At 35.9% G+C, this 18,870-nt stretch overlaps 1 protein-coding gene across 3 annotated transcripts in view; it reads left to right on the top strand.

Moving 5' to 3' along the window:
• The window catches only part of SYCP1 (synaptonemal complex protein 1), a 124,823-nt gene that overhangs the window by 93,319 nt on the left and 12,634 nt on the right, over positions 1-18,870 (top strand). For all 3 annotated transcript variants that reach the window (XM_019457936.2, XM_053890884.1, XM_053890882.1), the window contains 2 exons: positions 10,790-10,849; positions 16,915-17,094. In XM_019457936.2, the coding sequence (XP_019313481.2) occupies positions 10,790-10,849; positions 16,915-17,094 (240 nt within the window). The remainder of the gene's footprint in view (positions 1-10,789; positions 10,850-16,914; positions 17,095-18,870) is intronic.

Below are 18,870 nucleotides of genomic sequence, written 5' to 3'. Positions count from 1 at the left end.
TGATGATTACTGATGTTGAGAACCTTTTCATGTACCTATTGGCTATTCATATATGTTCTTTGGAAAAATGTCTATTCTGGTCGTTTGCCCATTTTTTAATTGGATTTTTTTCCTCTTGAATTGTGTGAATTCTTTATATATTTTTGATATTGACCCCTTATAAGACACATAGTTTGCATATATTTGTTCCCCATTTTGTAGGTTATCTTTTCATGTGATCCATCATTTCTTTTGCTGTGCAGATTGACATAGTCCCACTTATTTATTTTGATTTTGTTTGTGCTTTAGTGTTCTATCCAAAAAATCATTGCTAAGATCCTGTCAAGGAGCTTTTCCCCTGCTTTCTTCAAGGAGTTTCATGGTTTCCAGTCTTACATTTAAGTCTTTAATCCATTTTTAGTTAATTTTTGTGTGTGGTGTAAATATAGGATAGTGGTCTTTTATTCTTTTACTATGAATATTTAGTTTTCTCAGCACCATTTATTGAGGAGACTGTCTTTTCTCCATTGAGTATTCTTGGCTCCCTTGTAAAATAATAGTTGACTGTATATGCATGAGTTTATTCCTGGACTCCTGATTCTGTTCCATTTGTTTATGTGTCTGTTTTTATGCCATTACCATACTGTTTTGATTATTGTAGCTTTATTTTTATTTATTTTTTGATTACTCTAGCTTTCTAATAGATCTTAAAATCAGGAGGTGTGATGCCTCCTGCTTTGTTCTTTTTTCTCAGGATTGTTTTGGTTACTTGGGGTCTTTTGTGATTCTATGTAAATTTTAGAATTGTTTTTTCTACTTCTGTAAAAAATGCCATTGGAAACAATAGAGAATACATTGAATTTATAAATGGTGTTGGGTAGTATGGACATTTTAACAGTATTAACTCTTTCAACCCATGAACATGGGACATCTTTCCACTTATTTGTGTCTTCTTTGTTTTCTTTCATCAGTGCCTTAAAGTTTTCATGTACATTGCACTGGGTGTTGTATGTAAGTGATGAACCACAGGACTCTACTCCAAAAATCAAGAGCACACTTTACACACTGTATGTTAACCAATTTGGCAATAAATTATATTTAAAGAAAAGTTTTCATACACAAATATTTCACCTCCTTGATTAAATTTATTCCTAAATACCCTATAGTTTTGACACTATTATGGATGGGATCATTTTATTTTTTTTATTTCTTTTTCAGATAACTTGTTGCTAGTGTATAGAAATGCTATGGATTTTTGTACATTAATTTTGTGTCCTGCAACTTTGTTTATTCTAGCAGCTCTTTGGTGGAGTCTTTAGGATTGTCTCCATATAAAATCATGTCATCTGCAAATAGAGATAATTTTACTTCTTCTTTTCCATTTTTGATGCCTTTTTTTTTTTTCTTGTCTGCTTTCTTTGGCAGAGAAATAAGTGAATAGGAGTGGTGACAGTGGGCATCTTTGTCTTCTTCTTGATTTTAGTGGAAAGGCTTTCAGCTTTTCTCCATTGACTATGTTGTAAGCTGTGGGCTTTTCATATATGGCCTTTATTATGTTGAGGTGTATTCCTACTATACCTAATTTGTTAAGAGTTTTTACATGAAAGAGTGTTCAGTTTTGTCAGGTGCTTTTTATGCATCTGTTGAGATCATCATATTATTTTTACCCTTCAATTCTGTTAATGTGGTTTATCACATTTATTGATTTGTGTATTTGAACGATCTTTGTATCCCAGGGAAAAATCCCACTTGGTCATGATGTATGATTCTTTCGGTACTGTTGAATTCCCTTCACTAGTATTTTGTTGAGGATTTTTGCAGTTGTGTTCATCAGGGATATTGGCCTGTAATTTTCTTATAATTCTCTTCCCTAGCTTTGTTAACAGGGTAATGCTGGCCTGGTAAAATGAGTTTGGAAGTGTTCCTTCCTCACTTTGGGAGGAATATTTTGAGAAAGATTGGTGTCAGTTATTCTTTAAATGTTTGGATGAATTCCCCAGAAAAGCAATCAGGTGTTCTCTTGGACTTTTCTTATTGGGAGACTTTTGACAACTGATTCTTATTGGTCTGTTCAAATTTTCTATTTTTTGATGATTCAGTCTTGGTAGGTTACATTTCTAGGGATTTACCCATTTCTTCTAGGTTATCCAATTTGTTGGCATATAATTGTTTTCGTAGTCTCTTAGGATTCTTTGTATTTCTGTGGTGTTTGTTGTAATATCTCCTCTTTTAATTCTGATTTTATTCATTTGACTCTTAGTTCTCTTTTTTCTTAATGATCTAGCCAAAGGTGTGTTGGGTTTATCTTTTCAAATGATCAGACTTAGCCATTGTCCTTTTCCTTCTGTCCTCCTCCCCCTGTCCCATCCTCTCCCCTTCCTCATCTGTCTCTTTCATGTTTTTATACTCTGATCTTTGTTATTTGCATTCTTCTGCAAACTTTGAACTTAGTTTGTTCCTCTTTTTCTATTTTCTAGAGATGTAAATTTAGGTTGTTTACTTGAGATCTTTCTTTTTTCTTAGTTGAAGGTGTTTACTGCTATAAACTTTTTCCTCTTAGAACTACTTGCATCCTGTAAGTTTTAGTGTGTTATGTTTCCATTTTCATTTGCTTTATATATTTTTTAAATTCCCTTTTGGATTTCTTCTTTATTGGTTATCCAGGAGTATGTTGTTTGATTTCCACATTATTTGTGAATTTTCCAGTTTTTCTCCTGTTACTGATTTCTAATTTCATACTCTTGTGGTTCTAAAACATACTTGGTATGATTTCAGTCATCCTAAATTTGTTAAGACTTGTTTTATGGCCTAACATATGAGTTACCATGGACATGTTCCATGTGTTTTGAGAAGAATGAATATTCGTCTCAATATGTTTTATTGGATGAAAAGTTGTGTGTATGTCTGTTAGGTCTGTTTGGTCTAAAGCATAGTTCATATTCCAATGTTTCCTTACTGATCTATCCATTGTTGAAAATGGAGTACTGTTCAAAACCACTATGAGATACAACCTCACACCTGTCAGCATAGCTAGAATAAAAAAAGATAAGAAATTACAAGTGTTGATAAGGAGAATAAGGAAGAATGGAGAATAAGGAAGACTCAGGCACTGTTGGTAAGAATGTAAATTGATGTAGCCACTGCGAGAAGCAGTATGGAGATTCCTCAAAAAATTAAAAATAGAAATAAACATATGATCCACTAATTCTACCAATTACTCTAGCTTTGTAATAAATCTTAAAATCAGGAGGTTTTTTGTTTCTCAAAAAACACTAATTCAAAAAGATATATGCACTCTAATGTTTACTGCAGCGTTATTTACACTAGCCAAGATGTGGGAGTGATCCAAGTGTTTATTGATAGATGACTAGATAAAGAAGACATGAGATACACACACACACACAATGGAATATTGCTTGGCAATAAAAAAGAAAGAGATCTTGCCATATGTGACAATATGGCTGTATCTAGAGGGTATTATACTCAGACACAGAAAGCCAAATACCATATGATTTCACTTATATGTGGATCTAAAAGAGAAAACAAATGAATAAATGGACTCATATTTTACTTATTTTTAAAATTTTTTATTTGTTGAGAGAGAAAGAAAAGGACAAGCAGGGGAGGGGCAGAGAGGGGGGTACAGAGGATCCAAAGTGGATTTTGCACTGACAGCAGAGAGCCCAATGCAGGCAGGGCTCAGACTCATGAATCATGAGATCATGACTTGAGCTGAAGTTGGACGCTTAACCAACTGAGCCACCCAGGCACCCCTGAATAAACAGACTCTCTCTCTCTTTTTTTTTTTAAGTTTATTTATTTTGAGAGAGACAGAGACAGTGTGAGCAGGGGAGGGACAGAGTGAGAGAGAGAGGGACTGACAGTCTGACAGTACAGAGCCTGATGCAGGGCTCGAACTCATGAAACCGTGAGATCATGACATGAGCTGAAACCAAGAGTCGGACGCTTAACTGACTGAGCCACCCAGACGCCCTGAACAGGTTCTTAAATACAGAGAACAAACTGGTGGTTGCCAGAGGGAAAGTGGTGGGGAGGGGTAAAATAGGTAAAGGAGATTAAGAGGTACAAACTTCAATTTAAAATAAGTAAGTCAGGGGCGCCTGGGTGGCTCAGTCGGTTGAGCGTCCGACTTTGGTTCAGGTCGTGATCTCGCAGCTCATGGGTTCAAGCCCCGCATCAGGCTCTGTGTTGACAGCTCAGAGCCTGGCGCCTGCTCTGGATTCTGTGTCTCCCTCTCTTTCTGCCCCTCCCCTGCTCATGCTCTGTCTCTCTCTCTCTCTCTCTGTCAAAAATAAATAAACATTAAAAATAAATAAAAAAATAAGTCATAGAGATGAAAACTACAGTATAGGGAATATAGTCAATGATATTATAACAGTGTTGTTCTAATGATATAACAATGTTCTAATGATATTATAACAGTGTTGTGACAGATAGTGACTACACTTATTGTGATAATCACTGAGTAATATATAGAATTGTTGAATCAATATGTTGTATATCTGAAACTAATTTAACATTGTTAATTATATTTCAATAAAAAAATGAGGTACTGAAGTCCCTTACTATTATATTGTTTTCTGTTTCTCCCTTCAGGTTTGTTAGTATTTGCTTAATATATTTAGGTGCTCTGCTGTTGGGTGCATATGTATTGACAGTTGTTATATGATCTTGATAAGTTGACCCCTTTATCATTACGTAATGACCTTCATTGTCTTTTGTTATAGCTTTTGACTGAAAGTCTATTTTGTCAAATAGACTTTTTTTTTTTTTTTTTTTTGCATGGAATATTTCTCTGTCCCTTCACTTTGACCAATGTCCTTAAAGCATAACTGAGTCTAGTTGGCAGCACATTGTTGGATCTTTATTTATCCATTCTTCATCCATTACCCGTATTTTTCCATTCAGCCACTCTCCATCTTTTGCTTGGAGAATTGAGTCCATTTATATTTACAGTAATTAATGTTAGGTAAAGACTTACTAATGCCATCCAATTGTTGTCCGGCTGTTTTGTAGTTCCTTTGTTTCTTTCTTCTTTTGCATCTTCCTTTGTGAAATGATAATCTTACCTACTGGTATATTTTGATTCCCTTCTGATTCCCTTCTGTTTATCTTTTGTGTTCCTACTGTAAGTTTTTCCTTGGTGGTTACCATGAGTCCTCCCTAGAAACTCATATAGTTCTAATAGTCTATTTTAAGGTGATAATAACTTGTAGTGCAAACAAGTCCCTTTTACATTTTGTGTTTTCAGTCAGTGTTACAGTTTGCATCTTTTAATAATGTGTGTCCATTAACAAATTATTGTAGCTGTATTTCTTTTTTCTCATTTTTAAAATTTAATTTTTAAGTTTTATTTAAGTTAGTTAACATATAGTGTAATGTTTTCAGAAGTAGAATGTAGTGATTCATCACTTACATATAACACCCAGTGCTCATCCCAACAAGTGCCCTCCTAATGCCCATCACCCCTTTAGCCCATTCCCCACCCAACACTCCTCCAGCAACCCTCAGTTTATTCTCTGTATTTAAGAGTCTCTTATGGTTTGCCTCCCTCTCTGTTTTTATCTTATTTTATTTTTCCTTCCCTTCTGCTATGTTCATCTGTTTTGTTTCTTAAATTCCACCTATGAGTGAAATCATATGATATTTATCTTTCTCTGACTTATTTCACTTAGCAGAATATACTCTAGTTCCATCCATGTGTTGCAAATGGCAAAATTTAATTCTTTTTGATTGCCAAATAATATTCCATTGTGTGTGTGTGTGTGTGTGTGTGTGTGTGTGTGTGTGTGTGTGTACACGTACCACATCTTCTTTATCCATTCATCAATCAATGGACATTTGGGCTCTTTCTATAATTTGGCTATTGTTGATAGTGCTGCTATAAACATTGGGGTGCATGTGCCCCTTCAAAATAGCACTCCTGTATCCTTTGGATAAATACCTAGTAGTGCAATTGCGGGTCATAGGGTAGTTCTATTTTTAATTTTTTGAGGAACCTCCCTACTATTTTCCAGAGTGGCTGCACCAGTTTGCATTCCCACCAGCAGTGCAAAAAGGTTCCCCTTTGTCTGCATCCTCGCCAACATCTGTTGTTTCCTGACTTGTTAATTTTATAGCTCTAGCTATTTCTAATGCTTATTTAACTTTTATACGAGAGATAGTTAAGTGATTAACATACCACCTTCATACATATTAGAGTATTTTGAATTTGACCTTTACCAGTGTGTTTCATAGTTTCATATGTTTTCATATTACTAGTTACCATCCTCTCATTTCAGCTTGAAGGACTACTTTCATTATGTCTGCATGATGCAGCATTGACCCAGCTTTCTGCACATGATCACTTGCCATCTACAAAGACCCACACTTGCCACACTTATAGGGGCATGCATAGGTTGGCAGCGGGGTAGAACGTGTATGGGTGAGATGTGTGGAGCGTTGGGAGAATGCCCATTGGCCAGTTGAGGAGATCTTCAAGCAAGGTATCCTCAGCAGCTCTTAGTCAGGCTTTCCAATAGAGTCCATGATGTAGTTAGTAGGATCTGTGTCCCTTAAATACATTCTAAACTTTTGCTGCTATAGTCCCAACCCTCCTCACCCCTTAGTCTTATAGTTAACCTCAGTATCATGGATGGAGTGATCTTGTACAACTGGGGAAGCTGGGCATCCCTCTCTTGGCAGTATCCTATATAACTGGGGAAGCTGGGCATCTCTCTCGGTCTCACTTTTTCCCATAGGAAAAACTGCTGGCTGAGAGGTCTTTCTTGGCACTGAACTGTGCTTTCTTGGGAGAAGGGGTAACATGGGTAAAGTGAAACTGTTCCTCTTGTCATCTTCAGTGTGTTCGATCTATGATTTTTTTTCTTTTTTTTTTCTTTTTTTGGTTCCAGTGAAATGCTGTAACTTCTCTGCTGGATTCCAGGATGTCCATAGAGGAACTCTCATCTGTGGATGATTGTTAAAATATGTTGTCTTGGTGGGGTAGATGGTAGAAAACTCTTGCCATTTTGCTGACATCAATCTTCTCTTTTCCTATTGAAAGCATTTAGTATTGTATGCTATGCTCACCCTAAGTGTAGTTACCATCTGCCACCATACAGTGCTGTTATCACTGACTATATTTCCTATGCTGTACCTTTCATCCCTTGACTTATTCATTCCATAACTGAAAGCCTGTATCTCCTATTCTCAATCACCCATTTTGCCATCTCTTCACCCTTTTCCCCTCTGGCAGTCATCAATTTGTTCTCTGTATTTATGGGTCTGTTTCTGCTTTGTTTATTTGTTTTTTAGATTCCACATAAGTGAAATCAGATGGTATGTGTGTCTTTGAGTTATTTCATTTAACTTAATACTCTATAGATCTATTCATGTTGTTGTAAATGGCAAGATCTCTTTCATGGCTGAGTATTATTCCAGTGTGTGTATTCACTTTTGCCATTTACCAGTCTCTCTTCAAGCTGTGTTTCTTCATGCAGTTTATGCAAGAAAGATAAGAATATCATGATTTGGTATATTCTACTTACAGCGTGGTAAGCGGGAGGCTGGGAAAAGGACAAAATTCATTTATTTTTTCAGTGAATCTCTTCTTTTTGTGTTTTCTGCTCCTTCAGGTGAATCTTTTCTTTCTTTTTTTTTTTTTTAACTTGTCTTTTGACTTTATTGCTAGTATGTCCTATTTATTGGCATGGATAATTAATTCTGTATGGGTATGTTTGTTGTACTTTCTTTATCCAGACTAGATAGACCAAAATGAAAAAAATTTAGTCATTTTTCCTGAAACTTTCACTCTCTGTGCATTTTATAGGCCTCTTTTTTTTTTTTTTTTTTCCTGGACTGCCTACTTATCCCCTCAGATTACTTCTTATCAATACAGGTATACTAGTGACAGTTATTGTCATTATTATATGTGTCCACTTTCACCAGTACTATACAAGTGGTGATTAGGTTAAGAGCCATATTGACTAGAATCAAATAAGCACAGGTCTACAGTGGCTGTCATGCTGAGTCTCACTGGAATCAGAAATTATGGCATGTGATTGTATGTTTATGTTATTGAATTTATTTTGGAAGTTCTTAATTGTTTCCTTCCCCTGTTGGCCATTTACACGTCTTCTTTGGAGAATTGTCTGTTCAAATCCTTTGCCCATTTTTAAATTGTTTTTTGTTGTTGACTTATATTTTCTGGATATTAACCCCTTATTGATATGATTTATATCATGTTTTTGTCCTCTTATTTTACATTACATATTAATATTTATTTATTTTTTCTTTTTCTCTAAATGTGTGTGTGGGTATCTTGTTAATTTGAAAGGTGTGTGTAGTATTTTCAGTTATTTTACTGGTTACCTTTGTATTTGTAAACAGTGTATCTAACACTTCCTCCTACTGCTTCTTCCTTGCTTATACAATTTTGGTATTAATTTACATTGTCAAGATTAATAAACACATGTATTTGTTCTGTAACCATGATTCTGGTATTTAATTTGAGCTTTATATTTACATAGATTCAGGTCATCTTTTCTTTTTCATTTTTTTAATGGTTATTTATTTTTGAGAGAGCGAGGAAGACAGAGCACGAGCCAGGGGAGTGGCAGAGAGAGAGGGAGACACAGAATCTGAAGCAGGCTCCAGACTCTGAGCTGTCAACACAGAGCCTGATGTGGGGCTCAAACTCATCAACCGTGAGATCATGATCTGAGCCCAAGTCGGATGCTTAACTGACTGAGCCACCCAGGCGCTCCCCCCACCCCGATTCAGTTCATCTTTTATATGAAACTATTTTCTTAGTTCTCAATTTTGGTCCCAGTCATTATGGCAATCCGTATTTTGACTTCTGTTACTTGCCCATTGGTATGACCAAATTATTACTAGATGACAGTCAAATTTAATTTTCCAAAAATTATCTCTGTGGGACTGTGATAAATCACCTTCTCTATATCTTCCATGGTTTAATGGGACCTTAGTCTCTGCCTATGTGAGATGTGACATTTGATTTGTATTTGTTTACATTCTTGATATGGAGGAAAATAACAAAGTCTTCCAGTTGGTCCTTCCAAATTTAAAACCCTCATTCTGTGGTTAGAACCAGTATGGGGATTATGGCACTTACTGAATTTAAACTCTCTATCAAACTTTATTCTTAGGATCCAAAGAAATGACCATAGATTAGGTTTATAGTTCCATGGGCTCATTGTGAAAGTAGACTTGGATTAAATGCCATTTTCACCTGATCCCAAAACGCCTGCACTTGATCTAATGAAAAAATAGTAACATTATGGGTGTAATAAATGGGGTTAATTTATAGTCAGTGTCCACTTACCCATAAGTCTTAGTGTTTCAGCGCACAAGATACTAGAAAATACAGTATTTATTTGTGATACTATTACAAAATCGTTCCACAAGAGTTACCAGGCTTTCTTTTAATTTAGAGGGTTCTAGGTTTATAAATTTAATTTGTTCAAGTCTGAAATCTGGGTATAGGCCTGTCATTCTCTATTCCTGTGGCTGAAGTCAATCCTCTGTTTGCCAATGTGTATTACAGGCATATTTTAGTTATTCAGATTGAATAGGGACCATAGTGGACTGCGCATTGGTATGTTCTTAAGGAACTCAAGATCAATTAACCACTCCCAAAGATACATGTTTGTGTATGAGCTAATAATTCCCACCTTGGAAACATATGTTGTATTAGAATAGACTGTACTAAGATCTCCAGACCAGTAAAAGTCTCCAGACTTTAATAGAGTCATTGCAGTCATAAGAGGTGCTTTTGCCCTTCTGTCTTCTAGAAGCCAAGATACATATTCAGAGAGGCAGTGCAATTTTGCTGGTTTAGAGGATGTACTTTACAATAGAAGATAGCATTCTAGGCCCTTATTCTAGTCCCTTAGTAGAGACCCCAGTTTTCACTATAACTAAAAATCAACCATTGGTGGTTGATAGGATACATAATAAGAATAGTGACTATTGTTAAATTAGTTTACTGCCAGCGTCTTTGTGGTGAAGTGAGTTTTTTGGTTAGGAGCAACACTCTGGGATAGAGAGCACAATGTACAAGAGGCATTCAGTGAGGATTGATTTTGGCATAGGCATCATGGGCAGGCACGGCAAGTTTGCTTAAAGTTCTGTGTGTTGGAACTTTCCCTTCTCTGAGTCCTTTAAGTTCCCCTGGGGCTGTAACAATTCTGTTTTCCAGTTGGCTGTCATATTAAAGGCATAATACATATTTTTTTCTGTAGGCCAGGGGTAACTTTTCTCTTTTCTATACTGAGTACACGTACCCTAATCTCCAGCAAAAGTGATCTATTATTTCCTAAGTATTTTGTACTCTTTTTTCCCTCATCCTTGATTATCTCATGTTGAAAGTTCATTATCCAAGGTCCAACTGAGATGTATCCTCTCTCAGCACACAGAAAAATTGAATTCTGCATCTAAAGGCCCATAATACTTGGATCTCTTTATAGCTCTTCACAGTTATTACTTGTGTGTATTCCTTAGTTTATAATCCAATTCGTCTACTTCATTTTACAAATGAGAAAGTTGATTCAGAGTTTTAAAAGACTCAGGATTCCACAGATACATACTAGACAGATCAGAATTTTTAAAAAAGATAATCAAAACTAAATAATGGGCTCTGTAGAAAGAAACTAATCTGCTTTTTTTCATTATTTTCTAATATTTAGAGTTTAGCATTCTTTGTTGATACTTCTCAGCAAAGATTTTGATAATAGCATTAATTTTTGATAACAGTAATGACTGCATTGTGTGTACTCATTTTTAATAGGAAAAACTCAAAAAAGAGACCAAAGAAAACACAGTTCTTCTCAAAGAAAAAAAAGACAAGGTAAGAGTTTTATATAATTCTCCTGGTTTTTCTAACATTTACCTGAAAAATTTTTTTGATCATAAATATGTAAGGAACATCTAATATTCATTTCTAAATATAGAATGTGCTTAGTGTATACCAGTATATATCATGTATCCTTATGGAGTTATTTTGATTCATGTATAATTCCAGTAATATAGGCCCATTATTTAGATTAGTAAATGCCCTATATTTCGTTTGGGGTTCTGGATATATAAATTACAAATGAGGAAATAATACAAGAAATAAAAAATTTTAATAAGCTTTTATTTGCTATGCCTTATTCCAACAATATTGAAATAGCACAATCTTTATATGTAATGACTATTAGGTTTATGAAACATTTCTGAGTTTGGGAAAATTACTTTATGCCTCAGTTTCTTCATTGATATAGGGATAATTAATAGTATCTATTTTTTAACGTTATAAGGACTAAATGAGATAATATTTTAAGGCATTTATAATAGAGCGTGGCACATAGAAAATGCCATATAAGTGTTTAAAAAATACAGTGATGAGCACTGAGTAATGTATAGAATTGTTGAATCATTACATTGTATACATGTAACAAATATAATACTGTATGTTAATTATATTTCCATTAAAAAAGTAAAGCAGAAAATCGTGAATGTTCTGTATGTAGGTACACCTTGAAGATAGTGCGGGTTCAGTTCCAGATCAATGCAGCAAATACCACAGTAAATGAATTTTTTGGTTTCCCACTGCATATAAAAGTTACATGTATACTATATTGTGGTCTGTTGAGTGCGCATTATGTCTAAAAAACAGTGTACATACCTTAATTTAAAAATACTTTATTACTTAAAAATGCTAACCATCATGTGAGCCTTTAATGAGTAGTAATCCTTTTTGCTGGTGGAGGGTCTTGCCTTGATGTTAATGGCTGCTGACTGATCAAGGATGATGGTTGCTGAAGGTTGGGATATGTGACAATTTCTTAAAATAAGACAACGATGAAGTTTGCTTCACTGACTCTTCTTTTCACGAATGATTTCTCTGTAGCACGGGATACTGTTTGATAGCATTTTGCCCATAGTAGAACTTATTTTAAGATCAGAGTCAGTCTTCTCAAATGCTGCTGCTGATTTATCAACTAAGTTCACATCATAGTTTAAATCCTTTGTTTCATTTCAACAATCTTCACAACATGTTCATCAAGAGTAGATTTCATCTCGAGAAACCACTTTTTTTTTTTTTTTTGCTGATCCACATGAAGTGACTCCTCACTTGTTAAAGTTTTATGAGATTGCAGCCTTTAAATCACATCTTCAGGCTTCACTTTTAATTCCAGTGTTTTTGCTGTTTCCACATCTAAAGTTATTTCTGCCACAGAAGTCTTGAACCCCTAAAGTCATCCATGAGGATTGGAATCACATTCTTCCAAACTCCTGTTAATACTGATATTTGACCTCTTCTATGAATCACAGATATTCTTAATGGAATCTAGAATGGTGAATCCTTTCCAGAAGGTTTTCAATTTACTTTTCCTAGATCCATTAGTAGAATCACTATCTGTAGCAGCTGTAGGCTTACAAAATGCACTTATTAAGTGGTGCTTGGGTGGCTCCATCAGTTAAGCATCTGACTTTGGCTCACGTCATGATCTCACAGTTCATAAGTTCGAGCCCTGTGTCAGGCTTTGTGCACACAGCTCAGAGCCTGGATCCTGCTTCGGATTCTGTGTCTCCCTTTCTCTCTGCTCTCCCCTACTCACATTCTGTTTCTCTCTCTCTCTTCCTCTCTCTCTCCCTCTCTCTCTCAAAAATAAGCAAACATTAAAAAAAACGCAAAATGCATTTCTTAAATAACTAGACTTGAAAGTCAGAATGACTCCATGATCCATGGGCTGCAGGCATCAGAGCAGTAACCTTGTACATCTCCATCAGAGCTCTTGTGTAACCAGGTGCATTGTCATGGAGCAGTAATATTTTGAAAGGAATCTTTTTGTCTGAGCAGTAGTAGGTGTTAACAGCAGGCTTAAAATATTCAGTAAACCATGTTGTAATCAGATGTGCTGTCATCCAGGCTTTGTTCTATTTATAGAACATAGGCAAGTAGATTAGTGTAATTCTTAAAGGGCCTTAGGATTTTCAGAATGGTTAATGAGCACTGGCTTCAATTTAAATTCACCAGCTGCATTAGCCCCTAACAAGGGAGTCAGCCAGTTCTTTGAAGCTTTGAAGCCAATCATTGACTTCTCCTCTCTAGCTATGAAAGTCCTAGATGGCATCTGCTTCCAATATAAGGCTGTTTCATGTACATTGAAACTCTCTTGTTTAGCATAGACCCCTTCAGTAATTAATTAGCCTAGGTCTCATGGATAATTTCCTGCAGCTTCTATATCAGCACTTGCTGCTTCACCTTGCACTTTTATGTTATGGACATGGCTTCTTAAACCTCATGAACCAACCTCTGCGAGCTTCAAACTTTTCTTCTGCAGCTTCCTCACTTCTCTCAGCCTTCATAGAATTGAAGAGATTTAGGGCCTTACTCTGGATTAGGTTTTGATTTAAGGGAATGTTGTGGCTGGTTTGATCTTCTATCCAGACCACTAAAACTTTCTCCATATCAGTAATAAAGCTGTTTTACTTCTCATTTGTGTGTGTTCACTGGAGGTAGCACTTTTAATTTCCTTCAAGAACTTTTTCTTTGCATTTACAACCTGCCTAGCTGTTTGGTGCAAGAGGCCTAGCTTTTGGCCTATCTCAGCTTTCAACATGCCTTCCTCTCTCTAAGCTCAATCATTTATAGCTCATGCTCTTTTTTTCACTTGAACACGTAGAGGCATTGGAGCGTTACTGATTGGCCTAATTTCAGTTTTGTTGGGTCTCAGTGAATAGGGAGGCTCCAGGAGAGGGAGAAGGACGGGGAATGGGTGGTCAGTGGAGCAATCAGAACACGCACAGCATTTAACAGTTAAGTTAGCCATCTTATGAGGGTGTGATTCATGGTGCCCCCAGACAATTACAATAGTAACATCAAAGATCACCAATCACAGATTACCATAACAAATATAACAATAATGGAGAAGTTTGACATATTGTAAGAATTATCAGGATGTGACACAAAGAGAAAAAAGTTCCAGTAAGTGAGCAAAATGGTTAAGGAAAAATGTTGCCAATAGGCTTGCTTGACACACAAACAAAAAACACCAAAAAACACACAGCATCTGAAACACAGTAAAGTGAAGTGTAGTGAAAGGAGATATGCCTGTATATGCATCACTAGAAATGTAACCTTCAGAAAAGAATGAACTGGTAGGAGAATATATACATTTCTGTGACTTATTATGAAGGGGAATATTTCAGTATTCTAGAATGGGGGTGAATTTTCTTTCAAACTACCCTTCTACCCCAGGAAGTGTTAAATTCCTAGACTTGGCCACAAGGTGGTGTAGTTGTCATTATCAGTCCTTCCAAGAGAGAAAAATTTGTCTATGAAAACAGCTACGTTTTGGAAATTCTGAGGATGACTCCTGATAAGTCCAGAGAGCAAAAAGATTTACTTCCATCAAAATTGTGTTATCAACTATGATGCAGAAATATTTAGGAAGGAGGATACAAAAATGCAAGTGTGTGAAAAAAAGCTACCAAAATTTATACCTGCTGGAAAAAAGATTATGAAATGAGATCACTAGAACTGGGCAGAAGCCTACACGTCACCTCATTTAGCTCCTTGATTTATGTAGATGGACAGATTTAAGCCAAGAGGTACTTGGAGATTTACTTAGAATCACCCAGCAAGATAGTAAAAGATTGAGGAGAAAAGAGTATATTCCTTGACTCTTAGTCTAATGTTTTGTTCTGTTTTTTAAAATATAGTCAACATACAGCGTTATGTAAGTTCAGGTACAACATAGTGATTCAACAAGTTTATACATTATCCTGTGTTCACCACAAGTGTAGCTACCATCTGTCCTATTACATCACCATGATAATATCATTGACTGTAGTCTTTATGCTGAGCTTTTTATTCCTGTGACTCATTCATTTCCTAACTGGAAGCCTGTATCTCTCACTTCCTGTCACCAATTTTGCCCATTCTCCCATCCTCTTCCCATCTGACTACCATCAGTTTGTTCTGTGTATTTATAGGTCTGATTCTGCTTTTTGTTTATTCTTTTGTTGTTTTTGTTGTTTTTGGATTTCACATATGAGTGAAATAATATGGTATTTGTCTTTCTTAGTCTGACTTATTTCATTTGGCATAATAGCTTCTAGGTCCATCCGTGGTGTCTCAGATGGCACAATCTCATCCTTTTTTATATGTATATTCCTCTGTGTTATGTAATAACACAGTTATGTAATATTCCTCTGTGTGTGTGTGTGTGTGTATGTATGTATACCACATCCTCCTTATCCATTTGTCTATTGATTAGTCCAGTGTGGGATTAAAAAAAAATTTTTTTTTTAATGTTTATTTTTGAGAGAGACAGAGATAGAATGCGAGTGGGTTAGGGGCAGAGAGAGAGGGAGACATAGAATCCGAAGCAAGCTCCAGGCTCTGAGCTGTCAGCACAGAGCCCGACACGGGGCTTGAACTCACGAGCTATGAGATCATGACCTGAGCCGAAGTCTGTTGCTCAACTGACTGAGCCACCCAGGCGCCCCAGCGTGGGATTTTTTATTACAAATTTTTAAATGTTTTATTTACTTTTGAGAGAGAGAAAGTGTGAGTGGGGGAGGGGCAGAGAGAGAGAGAGGGAGACACAGAATCTGAAGCAGGCTCCAGTCTCTGAGCTATCAGCACAGACTGATGCAGGGCTTGAACTCACAAACCACAAGATCATGACCTGAGCCGAAGTTGGACACCTAACCGACTGAGCCACCCAGGTGCCCCAAGTTTTTTAATTTTTAAATTAAAATTAATTTATAGAGAGTGAGAGTGTGAAAGTTGTAAAGGGGGGAGAGGGGGAACTTGCGGGGGCGGAGAGAGAACAAACCTTAACCAGGCTCCATGCTCAGCAGGGAGCTCGACACGGGGCTGAATCCCATGACCCTGGGATCATGACTTGAGCTGAAATCAAGAGTCCGATGCTCAACTGACTGAGCCACCCGGGCTCCCCTACTCCCAATATTTTTATAGCACATGTGGTCACCTCTTAATCCTGCATCTTATACCCTCCTAATTTAAATTTATGGCAGACTTAACCACTGAACTTTTGAGAATAGCCCTTTGTGTGTGGTTTGTATGTGCTCCGTTTTTTCTTGTGAGTAATTGCCATGCATGGAGACAGTGGCAACCAGGAGAAGTGATAAAATACAAAGCAACTAACACAATTCCACTAAAGTAGCTACTACGAACTGTTACTAGAAAGATAGGTCAGATGCTAAAGAGAAGATACATATGAAGGTAGAAAAAAAATGGAAGACATTGAATTGAAATAAAACCTAAGTATTTAAATTTGCAATTTGTTTCAGAATTGAAGAAAATTTTTTTCTTCAAAAAATTTTTTTTCTTAAAAAAAAAAAAACAAACATTTTTTTTTTCCTCCTGGAAAAAATTTCTGGTTCTTTACTTTTATAGGTTTTCTTACCTATTTTTCTTTCTTTTCTTTTCTTTTCTTTTCTTTTTTTTTTTTTTTTTTTGGTGGGGAGTAAGGCTGGTGGATAGGAAAGGCGATATTTTTATAGATGAGAGAGAGGAAATACGAAAGCATAAAAGAGAATGGATAGAAATGAGAATAAACTGCCCTCTGGCTTTTAGACTATTGTAATGAACAACAAAGAAAGGCTTTTTTGCTACCAGGAATAGAGGTTTTTCTTTAGCAAATCCTCAACTTTTGGTCAGTTAGAGAGTTGAGATGTTTTATTTCTTTTTATAGCAGCTCTGTGAAGACAGAGAGGGGCAGATACCATTTTCATCTTAAATGGGAATATAAAGTGATAAATATAATTTATTGAAAGTTATTTAATAATAAATTTGGGGGTAAATTCTAGTTTATTCCAGTGTTATCTCTAGTAGTTGCTGCACTTTAAATGACATATAGTGATGATTTTATTCCTATTTGTTGTTCAACATAGAAAACACAGACATCTCTGTTGGAAACACCTGAAACTCATTATTGGAAGTTTGATTCTAAAGTAGCTCCTTCACAAAATATATCCAGAAACATCACATCAGTGGACAATGGCAAATCCAAAGACAAAAGAGACTATTTGTGGACATCTGCCAAAAGTACTTTATCCACACCATTGCCAAAGGTTGGTTGCTAAAATTTCTAAGAAGTTCATAACGTTTTGGTTAAAAAAGGTTTTAGTATCATATGCCATATATCTGGTATTGCACATACATATATAAAACCAATTCAGTTTTTGTGATACCAGCATGAAATGGTTTCCTTTTTTTTTTTTTTTTTTTTAAGTTAAAAAAAATTTTTTTTTAAATTACTGTCTACAACTTAATGACATCTTGGGCAGATTCCGTAAATTTTTGGCATTCACCAGGTGGCATTCCCTGATGTGGGAAATCTGGTTCTGACTTGGCATTTTTCACCCCAGTTGCTTCCTTTGCTATTTACCCTTCATCATCTTGCTGGGAGAGTCCTTTACTTAGCAGTCAGCCCTTGGTGGATCAGGTACCACCAGGAGGTGGCTGAGTTACTAGCTATCTTCCATATGCCCACTTAATCCATGGGGAATTCATTCAGCCTTTCCGTGCTAAATGGTAGTACAGAATGTCTACTCTGGCCCACCCCCCCTCCCCCACCACCATCCATCTCTCTCTAATTTCTTTATACTCTAAACTATTCAGCCAGATGCAAAGACAAATGAAATTTCTTCCTAAGTGTGTATCTAGTGAGGTATACATTAAGTGTGTATCTTCTTAAAGGTGCCCCTAGTTTTATATTAGTTCCTCACTTGGCTTGGAACTTGAAGGGAAAAATATCTCTACCTCTTTGTATCCTTCTAAGTTGAAATTTCATACCTTTCCTTCTCAGTTTCCTTAAGATAAGGAAACCTCTTTTCTTCCCAGAAAGGAGGTGTTTGGTGCTTGTATGGCCAGTTTAACCACTTTTTAATAAGCCAGAAAGAAGGATCGAAGGATCCAGGCTTTAATCATAGGTTACTTTCTTTAGAATATGGGTTACTAGCACTTTTTTCCACAGCTTTGTGCCCCAGTTAACAGTTCCAGAGCAAAAAGAAGAGTCTCTCACATCCTGTTGATACATATTATCCACACCATGGAAATTATGAAAATTAGTAAACTACATGGCTTAGAGAGGCTTTTATATAAAATTATTTTGTTGTATTTATAACTATATTATTCACATGAAATGATCTTTATAGAAAATGAACCTTACTTAAAAAAAAACCTTTTTATTGAAATATATGCAAAAAAAATGCCCAGGTCTTAATTATACAATTGGATGAATCTTTACAAACTAAAGATGACTTTTTTAGTAATCAGCATTCACAATAAAATACAGAACATTACTATCACCTCTGAAGATCTTCTTGCCCCCTTACTAGCTTCTCCCCCAAGGCTAACTACTGTCCCAACTCTAATATTTGATGTATCTGTTTCTGCATTTTCTATAAACAGAATCATTATTTTTGTTTTGGCTTTATTCATTTAACATTATGTTTGTGGGACTCATCTATATTGTTGCTTTAAGTTGTAGATTCTCTGTTTTTGTTCCTGTATAGTAATCCATTGTATGATGTGCCATATTTTATTTATTGTATTGTTAGTGGACTTTTGGGTAGTTTCCAGATGGGACTTTTATGAACAGTGTTGCTATAAAAATTCTAGTATTTGACATGTATGCATTTTGGTTGGGTATGTCTTTAGGAATGAAATTGCTGGGTAATAGCATTATGCATAATATGTTACATTTTAATAGATATTGCCTGAGCTGTTTTTTACTGTGATACAAAACATGTGTTTTTTGTTTTTTGTTTTTTTCCCCCTCATGCCAGTTCTCTGATTGCAGACACCAACTAGGTGTCCCACAACTTGATTAAATTCTCACACTA

Source organism: Panthera pardus, unplaced genomic scaffold, assembly GCF_024362965.1.
Source record: "Panthera pardus isolate Hobbes unplaced genomic scaffold, ASM2436296v1 HiC_scaffold_11, whole genome shotgun sequence".
Taxonomy (NCBI): domain Eukaryota; kingdom Metazoa; phylum Chordata; class Mammalia; order Carnivora; family Felidae; genus Panthera; species Panthera pardus.
This window is presented reverse-complemented; position numbering and strand designations above follow the sequence as displayed.